This window comes from Mustela nivalis (genome assembly GCF_964662115.1).
Source record: "Mustela nivalis genome assembly, chromosome: 17".
Lineage (NCBI taxonomy): Eukaryota > Metazoa > Chordata > Mammalia > Carnivora > Mustelidae > Mustela > Mustela nivalis.
In genome coordinates this window covers 7,470,419-7,484,904 of record NC_139036.1, presented here as the reverse complement: position 1 = coordinate 7,484,904, position 14,486 = coordinate 7,470,419, and the positions used below count along the sequence as shown (strand labels likewise).

The following is a 14,486-nucleotide window of genomic DNA, read 5'->3' as shown; positions in this document are numbered from 1 at the left end:
AGTCCACGCAGAGTCCCACGAAGCCTGAAGCACAGTCTACCTAGTTCTCATGACATCGTCTTGCTCAGCTGGGGTTGGGTGCCGCGGGCCATCCCTTCCCTTAGTAGCTGAGATGGAGCTGGGATCAGGGTATCTGACAGCCATTCCTCGGAGAACGCTGGGTACTTACCACAGCTGGTTCTGCATCTCAGATCAGGTTAGAAACAGGCATAGGAAAAGGGGAAGGTGCCGAACCGCACGTGGGCAATGACTCAGGGGCTGGTCAGTAATGGGAGGTGGTAGCGTAACAGACAAATTCAGCGCTGGCGCTTCGAAGCCCTTGTCTCCCACAGCTTCCGGCCTCTGTGGCTTCTTGCTCAGCTCCATCTGTCTTCCCACCCGTCCACCTCCTGGGTCTGACCTCCACAGGTCTCTGACCCAGAATTCTCCTTCTCCTCCTCCCCCCTCTCTCTGGGGCATTGGGGACTGCAGGCGGAGCGGCCGTCTCGTGCCCAGCCGGCAGCCACAGCACCAGGAGCAGAACGCAGGGCTGGCAAACAGGCAGCTGGCAAGGCAGCCTGGGCTCCTACGGGCTGTGTATCTCCAGCATGTCACAGGTTGAAGAGCAGCACCCGTCTCCTCTAGCCTCGAGAAAGCCAGGGCGGGTTAGGGCAACTGACAAAGGAACAACCTGGAAGAAGAGACCGTATCCCACCTCCTTGGACAGAGGGCAAAGCCGGTGCCTCAGGGATACACCTGTGGTCTCAAGATGAGCAAGCTAAGAACCACAGCAACCGCCCAGAGGGGAGGAGGAAAACAAGGGAGCCGTAGACGCTTCCAGACGAAGAGGATTTCTCCCAACGTGAAATGCACAGATAATTTAATGGAATTTACTTGATTTTCCCCTCTCAGGGTCTGACTTCAGGAAATCAAATTACAAAGTCATCATCATATCCTAGATTTATTACAACTGACCTGCAGGCAAAAGGATAGAACTATTACATAAACACTTCGATTCCATGTATATATCTTAAATAGAGGAGGGTTCAAACAAGAATACAGGATAAAATATTCCCAAGCTCCAAGAAGCAGGTATGTTACTGAGTTCCATTTGTACAGACAAATAAGGCAATATCCCTGCACATTAGCTTTTTGATAATTTTTATACATTTTTCTATGGTACAAGAGAAAAATAACCAGAGCTCACAATGTACAGTTCTTACACTATTTTCACAGTTTGTGAACACTATACACCCTTTTGTTTTAATAAAGATACATTGTAATAAACTCCTTGCCCTTAAGTTTATAGTTTATAATAATCTATGATTAATACACTAAAATTGCCTTTTGATGTGGTCATCCACACAAGAGAACGGTCAGATGAAGCTCCTGGACAGTCAGAATGCTTTTATCCCCCACGTGTCCGATGGCAAAGTGACCCTACGTGGAGCCAGACGGGAAGTGGACAGCAGAGCAACAGATTTCCTCTTGAGTCCCCGGGAGCAACGGAGGACGATGGCTTGGTGTGGTTGAAGGAAGACGCACAACAACGCTTCCTTTCAGGACACTGGGGGGTCGAAGGTTTAGGAGGCTGGGGTTGGGGGAAACTAGGGAAGTGGACCGAAGCGATAATTCATTTCTGAAACTTGGAGATTTACGGGGATGTCACGTGACACAGCACCGTCCTCCCTCGACTGTTTTACAGCCTTTGGACGATCGCCCTGGGAGGGGGCTCCCCCTCGGAACCACCGGCCACACCTGCTTCCGACGACACCGCTGCTCTCGGCCGCGGCTGCCCTCTCCCGTGCGCTTGAACTGCTCACGGAGCCGCTTCACTGCCACACAGAGCCGCACGCTCGGGACCAGCGAGGCCACTGTGACACCAGAGGGGCCACCCGGCTAAAGAGTGGTGATGGAGCAGAACATCAGGGGGCAGACCTCAGTGGCCTCACAACTACTCTGGGGCGGTTTGGGGGTTTGGGTTGGTTTGGTTTTTTCAATAGAATTCCAATTCCAAAAAATAACAATAATCTGCCAGAGACTCTCGCCGGCGATGAGCTTCTGTAAGGGACCCTCGTCTGGTCCGACGTGTCTCCGGAAGACGCTTCTTCACCACCCGCCACATCAGCGAGGCCCTATGTTTCTCAGCCTTTTAAACGTTACAGCATGGGAGGGACTGGGCGCTAAACATCCCTGGAAATTAAAAAGGTTTTTGCTATAGGATGGGGAAAAAAAGGCAAAATATTGGATTAAGCAAAAGTCACAGAGCGGCAACAGACCAGACGGGAAGGGAGGGGGATTCTGAAACCGAAGATCTGGGCCAGTGAGAGCAGAAGGTTGAGGTTTGGTCTTGTGCTGCCCTACAAGCACTCTCTACATTATCAGTCAAGGCACATCGCTTCTAGCTGCTTCTCCCTGTGCGTGAGCTGTGACAGCTGAAGTCTCAGGCGCGGGACCGAGGGGAACCCAGAGCTGCTACAAGTCGTTCTGGGTCAGATGCTCGGCATGGAAACATCTGTACTCTTTGCCCTCAGTACGTTTTTCTTGTTTCAGTCCGGGTGGTTTGTGGCAGATGGAACATCAAGTTGGCAGCACACCGAATTTGAGAATGAAGATTCTTGGGATCAGCACCTTCTCTGACAAAGTGGCAGACTCCTGAGTCTTCCCGACGAAGAGCAGAAGGACCGGTAAAGGAGAAAAGAACACATTCTGTCCCGTCTCAATATTTCCGTGTCCACCTCTTTGAACGCAACATGGTTTTTGGTAAAGATAAATTCATTCTAATTTAATGTGATATTTCAAACAGGAAATTTGGCTGAGCACATCGATCCCCGAACACCGACTGTGACGGTAAAGCAACAGAATATCAAATCAGTAAATCTATTGCACTTGGTGAAGAAAGTAAATTCCTCCCTTGTCTCCCAGCTCCGGAAGGCCGTGGGTCTCATGGGCTGCACCAGCTCTCCTCACTCAAGCCCGAGTCTCTGTTCAGACATCGTACGTCCATCACTGCATTCTTCCGGCATCTGGAAGTCCGACAAAACACCACTCCAGTAGCTGCGTCTTCAGTTTTGAGTCTAGAAGTGAATTTAAGAGGTGATCTAATCACACTCAGCAAATTGATCGTACTGACTTCCACATTTCATGAGTAAATTCATCACAAAAGAACAGGACGCGGTCTCTCTGACCAGCACTAACACTGTGATCAATCAGGTATCACGGGGATGTGTGTCCTAGGTGACGGGAGTATACAGACAGGATGGAAACGAACACCAATCTTATTGCACATGGTGTCTGGGCGAGCAGTAAAAACACTGTGATACGGGATGAAAATTCTTTACGTCTTGCTTCCTCTCAGCCCTTTTTTTCTCAAATCTGACGCAGCAGCGAGATCAGTCGACATACATAGGAGAGCTGGGAGTCGCTGGCATCTGATCCAGGATCTTACAAACATAGCAGGCTACCTCGACGGTACGTTCTTCATACATCAAAATAAAGGGATGTTTCTGCAAGAGAATTGGACAGAGAAAAGGAAAAACATCAAAGTCTGTGTCAGAGCCCACACTGAGCTGCTCCCAACTGCACCGTGGCACAGAACCGGGGGCTCCCAACACGTGTGGCTGCACAGTTTCGTGGCACTGGCACAGAGAGGCGAGTGCTTCATGGAGACGTGGGGCTGGGTGTGGGCAAGCCTGATCTGGAAGGGCCACCTGGTCAGTGAAGTCGGGAAGCTAATCTCTGCCACGGGGCCTATCTGTCGAGACAGAGAGCAGAGTGGGGCCTCTGCCGCCATCTGAGAGCCAAGAAGAGCTGCACGGATTCCGTCGCCAATCCTCTTGGGACATGGGACACAGACCTCAACCTCCCCTCCCATCTGCCCACGTGCAGCAGAAGGATCTTAGAGAAAAGACTCGGCCAGGGCCTCAGATGCATCCCAGGATCGCATTCTAGGGGCTTCTGCCCTGTCCCCTGCAAAGCCCCTTGCCCCAATTCTGGGTCACTAAAGCCCCCCCTCACATGCCCTCTCCGTCAGTACTCTTCAATCATGGCTTCTCTGAGCTTGCGGACTGCATATCTTTACAGTCCTTGCTAGTGCTGACCACAGGCTGGACCTAACATCCGGGACAGCTAGACACTCAGGTCTTTCCTTCAAAGATCCCCAGGTCATTAGATCAATATTTTCTTCACTGCCGAGACCGATGCCACATCCAGGATGGCTTAGGACACCCATGTCCTGAGGAAGGGTGGACTGTCAAAGAGACGGGAATTTGCTAGGTGACATAAATTTGCAGGAGAGCATTTCATGATGGCAGAAGCACAAGAAAGTCTTATGGGTGTGTTACCCATACCTAGACCATGTGGTGGAAGGTGGCTCCTTTAAAGTGAGTGTTACAATTCTTCAGGGTAATTTTTATGACCCGTCAAGGTCAAAATTTTCTGAAAATTTCCATGAGAATCCAGATAGTAAATTGGTAGGAAAATTATAACTTTCAATTTGCTCCTTCCAAATATCTATTTCAAACATTTTTTTTTAATTACTCATTAGATCAAGCTGTTTGTCTAGGATGGAGAGGACCATTACTTGCTTAGCAAACCAGCATGCTAACAGAATTCACAGTGAGGAAATATCTAAAATTCCCAAAAGTAAAAACAAAAACAAAATATAGAATATCAAACAAACAAAATTCCCCAAGTCTCATACTCACCAGAAGTTCTTTATACTTTGGCCTTTTGGATTCATCCTTTGTAAGGCTAAAATAACACAAAAAGAACATTAATAAAATGGAGACACAGTTACCCAAGTATTTTTCTTTTCACAAATGAAATATGACAAAGAATCAAGCAGTTTTTTCCTTCAGATATAAGAGTAACAACAAGGACAACCCACCCAACATAAAAAAAACAAACAAACAAGAAATTAGACAAGGTATAGCCTAAGGATTTATCCCAAGGATATTCAGTGTAGAAGCATTAGTGAAAAACTGGAAACAAGGTTAACTACTGAAAATCGGATAAATTATGGCACAGCCGCATGGCAGAGTACTGCGCAGTTAACTATATGAATGTGTACGTATAAAATGTGCGTGTGTGCATGTGTGCACGTGCTTTCTAAATATACACACGAGTATTTACAGACACAACCAAAGAGAAACCAGTGTCTGGGAACTAAACTATATGTAAATTTTATCAATTTACCCTCAGATTTAAAAAATTTTTGCATTCTGTATCTCAATCCGTGTTCTCTGGTCCAAAAGTTGACAGCATCACTACCTCACTAAGGACCACACTGCTATGTTGAACCCCTGCCCTGGTGATATCCTCCCCTTGAATCCTACCTTGTCTAACTTAACGTGACCAGAAGCATCTTCATGTAGTTTCTATTTTCCAGATTTGTCCTGGACCATATCTTCGCCACGGCTCTCCTCCAACCTATTATATTCAACTTTTTTTACTATCAAAAGGTAACCAGGGGCACCTGGGTGGCTCAGTCTGTTAAGTGTCCAGCTCTTTGGTTTTGGTTCAGGCCACGATCTCAGGGTCGTGAGATCAACCCCCGTCTCAGGCTCTGCACTCAGCAGAGTCTGCTTCTCTCTCCACCCCTCGCCCTCACTTGTTCTTTCTCTCAAATAAAGAAATCTTTTTTTGAAAAGTTACCACTGGCAACACAGTTCCCCAATTTCTACAGCCAGTGCTGTGTTCTACACCCGCACCTTCTGCGCGGCACAGCCCGTAGCTACACAGAGTTCCTGAATGCACATCCACCAGCCTCTCAGGGTGACCTTGGTGGCACACAGTCATCCGAGCCACCTGGGGCAGCCTAAGCTAGAGACAGCTCCACAGAGGGGTGGAGAAATGCAGCTCCTCACCCACGTCACGCCAAGGTTGGGGGCCCACCCAGCGGCACGGCTTGCTCCGGGGTCCTTGAAGGCCCTGGCTGAGAACATGCTACAGCCCAACTTGGCCCCGCGAGCTGCTGGTCGCAAGGTCTCTTCCACCCCACCAGCTTCCCGCACACTGTCCTCTGCTTCCAGGCGACAAACTGCAACCCCTTCTGCTGGGTTCATAGCCCTTCTTGGCCAAGTCTATCTTTTCTAAAAATCTATGAATGCTAAACTCTTCGTCTTTTCTAAAAAGACATTATTCAAAAAAAAAAAAATCTGTATTTCCTCCATGTTGTGAATGATAACTGAATGCCTGAGTATAAAACTAAAACTGTAGGACAAGGCTAACAATTCTGTTTCCTCTATGCCCCAGAACTAGGACTCATTTTCTGGCAAATACTGTTGCTAATAACGAGCTGGTGGCTGTCTAATTAATTAGTCCCTCACAGACATTCTATCCTCCTGCTAACTTATACCTTATCATTGTTCTGTACTCCTACTTCAATGCATTAGGTATAAATTCACCTTGGTCTATCCTACATGGTAGAGACTTTAATTTCAGTCTGAGAACACATCCTAGATCACTTCTCAAATGCTTTTCACGATTGTCTCCAATATTCTGTCTCCACTTCCAGAATTATCTTGTCATTTTCACTACACACTTGTGAGAAGTTCCCACTCTAGTCTCCCTGGTGCTTGACTGCTCTTTGCTACAGTGTCATTTGTGTCACGCCGGGAAACCCCTCAGCCCTATTCTGCCAAGTTCCCAATTCCGTCCTCAATTGTTTCCAGTCTAGAGTACATCAAATCTGCTTTCCTTTGTAACAATAGCTGTGTTTTTTCATTTCTAAAATTTAATGAGTTTTCATATCCAACTCTTCCTTTCATCGCTGTTTTTCTTCTTCCTCGGTTTTAGCAGAACCCACGCCTTCATTTCCTTGGACACCCTAAATACACTGATTTTACCTTGAACTATATTTTAGACTATTCCATAGACTCAGCTTGCTTTACCATAAACTCGTGTTCTATTAGTTGCTTTTCTTAGCATTAGACTCTATGTATTTTGGAAATGTGGTTTGCAGGGTGTGCACGCTTCTCCACACCTCTGCTCAGCAAGTCTCCAAGCACCTAAGTACTATGAACAGCAGCTAGAGAGACAGACAGCGGTTTCACACATCCGGGGCCACCAGCCTAGAACATGGTGCCACCATGGGTCTGTGCAGTCCCATACAGACCCAGTACCCTGGCTGTCTACGACCCTGCCACTACGTAGCCTGTAGCTGTGGCCCAGGCAGTGACTGATACAAGCATGTCTTTCACTCCCCAGATCCCGACTTCTAAGCAAAGCCTGCTCCTGCAGACCCCGGTCCACAAAAGGGCACTTGTCCACCTCTGATCCCACAGGAAGTAATGCCCCAGCTGCCACTGCCCGCTTCTAGACTTGGGAAGAGCACGGCCACAGCTGCAGATTTCAGAGCATTTTACACACCGTTCCGTCCGGCTGCCACCTGCACTGATACTTATTTTGTAAAGCTGCCACGACGTTTTGGTTTCCGATTTTTCCATGTCATTTACTGGAGCAAAACGCTGTGCCAATGTAGACACTCATGACGCCATGTGAGCAGAAACGTTTAACCCAATTTTTATTAACACTATCTTCTGTCTCAGAATTCCTGCTGCCACCAGTAATCACAGTAACCCCAACTAGTTAAGCCCCAGGGATCCAGTAAGGGAGCCGGCTGTCAAATTCGTCCCAACGAAATAAAATGTGAACATGGATTTCCTCAGCCACATGGTGGGTGCTCCGGCCACCAGACCGGACGGGGCGGCTGTGAAACATTTCCATCATCTCCAAAAGTTCTGCTGGCAGCTTCAGACCCACTTTTCAGTTTACCGATCTCTCTTCAGTTACACCTCATCTGCTGCTTAATCCAGCTACCGAGTTTTACTTTATGATTTTTATTTCTGGACATTCAGTTTGCTGCTTTGTAAATTTCTGTTTATCACTTATATGTCCAAGCGTCTTCTCCATTTTTCTTTAAATTTATGAAAAACTTTCTCCTGTTTCTCATTATTCTCATATCTTAAGCCCTCAGATGCATCCTGCTATCAGTCGTTTCTACTAATTCTCGTATCTTGTATGAGTGCTGGAATTTCTCCTGAACAACTCATCCTGCATTTGACTTCTCTTTGGGAATTCTTGGGTCCCAGCTTGAAGGATCTGTCCTGCTTCTGCCAAATGACTGAGTCTTTCCAATCAGCAACCTCTTAACAATCTTTACCTCCCCTAATTTATTTTTTTTTAAGTCACTTTTTTTTCTTATCAAAGTATTGTTGACACACAACGGTACACTGGTTTCAGGTACACAACAGAGTGATTTGACAAGTCTGTGCATTACACTGTTGCTCCCACATGTCACCATACAACGCTACAGTATCAGAGTCTATGGTCCTGTGCTGCACCTTTCATGTCCATGATTCATTCCTTCTGCAGCTAGAAGCCTGGACGTCCCACTCCCCTCCACACATATGACCTCTTCTCCAACCTCGCTCCCCTCTGGCAACCATCAATTCTCAGTATTTATGGGTCTCTTCCTGGTTTTTGTTTATTAATTTGTTTTTGCTTTTTAGATTCCACATCTAAGTGGAATCATGACATTTGTCTTTCTCTGACTTATTTCATTTAGCATAATATCCTCTAGGTCCATCCATGTTGTAACAAATGGCAAGATTTCCTTCTTTCTATGGCCAAGTAATATTCCTGCACGCACACACCCCACATCTTTATGCATTCATCTACAATGGACACAGATTGCTTCCATATCTTGGCTACTGTAAGTAATGCTGCAATAAACACACAGGTGCATATATATTTTTGAATTAGTGTTTTCATTTTCTTTGGCTAAGCACCCATTAGTAGAACTACTGGATTGTATGGCATTTCTATGTTTAATTTTTTGAGGAACTTCTGTACTGTTTTCTAATTCACATTCTCACCAACAGTGCATGGAGAATTCTTTTTTATCTACATCCTTACCCATACTTGTTATTTCTGGCCTTTTTAACTCTAGCCATTCTGACAGGTAGGAGGTGCTATCTCGTTTCGATTTGCGTTTCTGTGATGATGAGAGATGGTGAGCATCTCTTCATGGACTTCTTAGCCATCTGGATGTCTTCTCCGGAAAAATGCTTATGCAGGTCCTCTGTCCACTTTTTAACTGAATTATCTGAGGTTTTGTGGTGTTGAGTTGAGTTCTTTATATATTTGGACATTAACCCCTCATCAATGTCTTACCTCCCGTAGTTTCTGATTTCACTTAGTTTTAGAACTCTGTGGACATCTTGGTTTTGTACCAACTCTGATACATATAAAAAGACACCATGAGGGACGCCTGAGTGGCTCAGTTGGTTAAGCAGCTGCCTTCGGCTCAGGTCATGATCCCAGCGTCCTGGGATCGAGTCCCACATCGGGCTCCTTGCTCCGCAGGAAGCCTGCTCCTCCCTCTAACTCTGCCTTCCACTCTGTCTGCCTGTTGTGCTCAATCTCCCTTGCTTTCTCTCTGACAAATAAATAAATAAAATCTTAAAAAAAAAAAAAGACACCATGAAATGTTTATCTGGTATTTGAGTAGATTCAGTGCAATTACTGTCCAAGATCAAATCCACTCCAATAATCTGCAGTCCACACTCATCATTCCACAGCTGTTTCTTCACTCGTTGGGTATGGCTCTGATTTTGTGTCTTTTTTAGCTGGTATGTACATTTATGGGTGCCTGTTTTAAACAGAAGCTTGCCAAGTTTTCTTTATCTCTGAAATGCATAAGACGACAGCAGTATCTTACAACATCCCTAGACAGGTTTTTTTTTTTTTTCCTTCCCTATTCACTAATTTAGTCTTGTACTTTCATTTAAGGACTCAAGTTTTTCTTCAAATCAAGATAATTTTCATTTTAATTCTCTATTATCAGTTTAGTGGAATCTCCTGGATTTTTTTTCTCCAGGTCTCTCATTCATCTTTTTATCCTTTCCTCTGCAAGATTAACTCAAGGCTGTTCCATGTGTAAGGGATTCAGTCAACCCCGCAACACCTGCTAAGCTATGTACCATCACTGCCTCCCCTTCAATTCAGAAACCATGTCTGCTACTTGGAAATTTCTCCTGAATTCAAATTAGTCCATTTTCCCCAGCTTTTCTGCTGACATTTTCAGTGGCAAATTTTATAAGGGGATATTTGTTCAAATTTTCCAAACTGATACAATTCTCATCTTCCTTTCTCTTTCTCCATGCCCCACAGGCACCAATGCTGACTGAACATGAGGAACTGACCCTGGTCACAGACCCTGGTCTGTGAGAAGGAGTAGAGGGCTATCCCAAGGGCACCATCACCTGGTCAACGGATCTGCCTCCTGGATCTGTGCCCACAGATTCCACCACACTCCCCAGCCTCTAACCAACACAAGTGTCCTCACTGGGAGTCACTGCAGACTCCCAGTGCAAGACTGGGACAAGACTCCAGACTGGGCCAAGTACGAGGCAGGAGTGAATACTGCCAGAGAGTCCTGGCCATGTCTGAGATTAACTGCAGAAAACACTCCCTCAAGACATTTTTAGATCAAGATCTGCTTCCTACTGGCCTGGCCCCTAGGTTGCCTGCTCTCCTGGGTCCTCTGTGGCACGCTGAGAAATTCCAGTGCAGGTCTGATATCCTGCCTGTGCTGTTTTCCCTCTGCATGCAGCAAAGTAGACCAGTCAGCCCATCTCTGAATTCAGCCCCATCTTCCCAATTTCACAAGAATTCCTCATAGAACTTTTGCCCTTTTTCAGAACAAGTAAAGACTTAAAAATTCTATTAACATTTTAAATAGGGAGGCAAAGCAGGGAGGAAGGTAAGCTGGGCACTGGTATCATCACTTTGGTCCTGAAGCCCTCATCTCCCTTTTATTCCTTAAGGAAACTTCTAACTGAAGCATATGTTCAGCAAAGCAACACACCCTAAATGCAGAACAAAAATAAGAGGAACAATATTCTGACTCTATTACCTTTTATTCCTTCTTGTCTTCTTAAATTTCATACAAATGAAACCACAGATACTGTTTTATGTCTTCCTTCTTTCATGCAATGCCGTTTGCCCTCATTGCCAAGGGTAGCAATGGCCCATCTTTGTGCTGTGTAGTGTCATGTGAACAATGCTAGAACTTCCTGTCGACCCTACTGCTGATAGAGATGCTTCTTTTCAGCTAGAGGTGATCATGAACGTGTGGTTCTGGACATCTCACACATGTCTTCTGGCGTGCCTCTGTCTGGACCTTCGTGGGGCACATACTTGGGACCTGAACTGCTGGAGCATAACGTATGCACTGGCTGTGTTCCACCAGCTCTAGGAGATCCTGCCACGGCTTCTCAAAGAGACTGCGCCAACTTACAGGCCTGCAAGTGCTGGATGGGGCTTCCAGTTGCTTCGATGCCCTGGTACCATCACTCTTTTAACTGCGGTCATTTCTGGTGATCTTAACGGTGTTTCATCGTAGTTTCGACTTGCGTTCCCCTGATGTCTAATAATGCCAAATGAACACCCTTTCCTAAGTTTACTGAGCACCTGAATGCCATCTTTTTAAGCACCTTTTCAAGTATTTGGCCATTTCTGGTTGTCACTTTCATATTTACAAGTGTTTTATACTCTTTACATATTCTGAATGAAAATCCTTTTTCCAATATCTATGGCAAGGACACCGCATGGTTGGCATTTCATTCAGTGGTGTCTTCTAATCAAGAGACATTCTTAGATGTTAACAAAATCTCTTCTTTTATGCTTAGGTGCATTCTGTGTGCTGTTGAAGAAATTTAATCTACCCAAAGGCTATAAGAATATGTTCCTGTATCTTCCATTACAAGTTTAACTTACACAACTGAAGAAATTCAGTTTGGCAAAAAAACTGCTCAAGGGGAGGACTGAGAAATGTGGCTAGAGCAATAAACCAGGTCCAGATCATAACAGGTTTGGAAAGCTAGGTTAATTTAGCCTTTTTTTTTTTTTTAAGGGCCATGGGCATCCTCTGGACCAGGGCTCCCCAGGCCTTTTTTCACCATCGCCCTTTCCTTCCTATGCAATTTAAACACGTGTATCTGTTTATATGCTGTAGCAGGCCTGCAGAGGGCTGCAAACCATTATGTTAATCCAAGAGTTCCTGCCTCTCTGGAACAAATTTTTGACCCCTTTGGGGTGATGATATCACTCTGTTAAAAATGCATGCTCTAGACAGTCTTAAACAAAAAGGAACATAATCAGACGTGCATCATAAAAAATACAACTCTGACAAAAAGAAGAGTGGTCTGGAACAATGGGATACTGGAATATGAAGAAAGCCAGTAGAAACTGAATGATCCAGGTCAGAGAGGACAGAAAACACCCCAGGACAGTGGAAGGGAGGATGGACACATGCAAAGAACTGAAAGGAGCAGGTCCTAAAAACAAATGTACTTCCGACTACAGCCCAGGATGATCTGGGATGAGCGGAAACCACGGACCTACTATAACCGTTGATGTCTATAACCGTTATCTGTAGGGGAGCATGGTACCAAGGGAAACGGAAATAAAAAATACACAAGTACTACACAGAGATACAACAAAAACAGTAGAGCGATCAACGGATCAAGAAGAAATCAACTGTGGTGAGAGGTTCACAGATGATCGTTTTGGAAATTCTACTCCATGACTCACAGATTACTTCAACTAAATTATTTTATCAGAAGGGAATATATAAAACGATCACGTGCGATTCTGTAAACTGCATATTTGTGTGCAAACTGGTAAAAGTGAATTGTTTTTGAAAAGGAAGAACAGCCAACTTGAGTCATCCTAACAGCATTCTACCTATAAAATTTTGAGGTATTCCTCTCCCCCGGAAAACCAATGCAAAGGTAGGCTTGAATTACAGAAGATGAAATAGTTTCTAATCGTATTTTCTAATTATTCGAATCTTTTCTAATTATTTGAAAAGACGGCAATGCTAGACCATGAAATGGAAGTCTTAAAAGGACCAGAGAGAGGAGTGAGAAACAGCAGTCCTAGCAAGAAAAAAATTCTGAGAAAAAGAAGAGTGTTTTCAAGAATGCTTTTTGCTCATAAACACATCTTATTTTTAAGTCATGTTGGATAAATTATCGAAAATATTGAAACGATAAAGCAGATTTCATATAAAACACAGACTGAGGCGGTACAAAGCACGACTGTATTCCTGCCTCTCTGCACAGTTAGTCCGGCGTTCTCCACACACGGCCGTGCACGTGCACGTGTGCGCACTTGTGACAAGGCGGACGAACTACGCTAGGCCCGGCACACACCGCCCTTAGAATAAGGTTGCAGAGAGCCGGCACGTGGCCCACCAGCGGAGGGCGGGGCCTGGCTCTACTGCACGCCCACCTGTTACATGCTGCGTCAGCGCTGCGTCACTGCTACGTCACTGCTACGTCAGCGTAGACAGCTGCCCCGCACTCACAGTCTGACCTGGAGGGGTCCTGACTTGGGAAAAGCTTCCGGGTGATTCCTGTATAGCTTCCCCGTTAGAACCACGTCGGACGGAGATGACCCGTGTAGCCTGGTGGCATTTCTGGCACAAGGCCTTAGACGTCCACAGGCAGCAGCCTCTCCGCCTGCAGCATCTGCTTCTACTCAGCACCGGGTCCTCAGTACTCAGCACCTCAGTACCTCATACCGAAGTACTCAGTACCCAGTCACGGCGCAAGATCGACAATCTCGGGCCGGCGGGAGCCTTCCGTGAGACCGTGGGACCCGAGCCCCTGCCCGGAAGCAGAGCGACAGCCGGCAGCGCCCCTTCCCCGCGGGGGGACCGCGCCGCAAGAGGAGCAAGCCCCGCGGCCCTCTCCACAGCACCTCCGGGCACTCACCACAAGTTGACGAAGTTGATGAAGCTCGGGGAGAACTCGCGTTCTTCGGAGTTGCTCAGCTGCGGAGGGTCCCCTTTCACGACTTGCGTGAGCTGATCGAACACACTGTTCCACTTCGGGTAAGGAAACCGGCCTGTGGCTAACTCGTACTGCAGAGAACAGGGGAGAAAGCACGCTGCGCGTTATCACTGCTCCTCACCAACACCACGTGGAAAATCTGAACTCCAAGCAAAACTCTTGTGAAGTCTTGAATCCAACCCAGATAAGGGTGAGGTGAGGTTTTTGCAATTATAAGGGGAGGCGGAAGAGGTATTTAGAAATCAAGAGGCTATAAGATCAACTGAGCTCAAGGACTGGGGCCGAAAGGGAAAACCCAGACAATGTCGCCACCGCCTAAGCATCAGGGCAGCCCTTGATTCAGATACCTTTATATGAAGGACCCTGGAAGGCTGGTTCTAGAACTTTACTGGTGCAAAAGGTGCACAATCTGTCATTATCTGAATGGAAGTGGTCGTTTTGTTGTTGTTTTTTTTTTTTAAGATTTATTTATTTGACAGACAGAGATCACAAGTAGGCAGAGAGGCAGGCAGAGAGAGAGGGAAGCAGGCTCCCCACTGAGCAGAGAGCCCGATGCCAGGCATGGTCAGTCATTTCTAAGGTAAGAGAACTTGCAACCAACAAGAGCCCAACCTGAGCTCTGAGGAAACAACATGCAGATTC

At 46.1% G+C, this 14,486-nt stretch overlaps 1 protein-coding gene across 8 annotated transcripts in view; it reads right to left on the bottom strand.

The window, feature by feature from the left end:
• Positions 1-842: 842 nt before the first annotated feature.
• Positions 843-14,486, bottom strand: part of MAP2K4 (mitogen-activated protein kinase kinase 4) — a 132,619-nt gene continuing 118,975 nt past the window's right edge. For all 8 annotated transcript variants that reach the window (XM_082708444.1, XM_082708446.1, XM_082708445.1 and 5 more), the window contains 3 exons: positions 13,767-13,915; positions 4,686-4,731; positions 843-3,485 (listed from right to left, as the gene is read on the bottom strand). In XM_082708444.1, the coding sequence (XP_082564570.1) occupies positions 3,372-3,485; positions 4,686-4,731; positions 13,767-13,915 (309 nt within the window). In that variant the 3' untranslated portion in view covers positions 843-3,371. The remainder of the gene's footprint in view (positions 3,486-4,685; positions 4,732-13,766; positions 13,916-14,486) is intronic.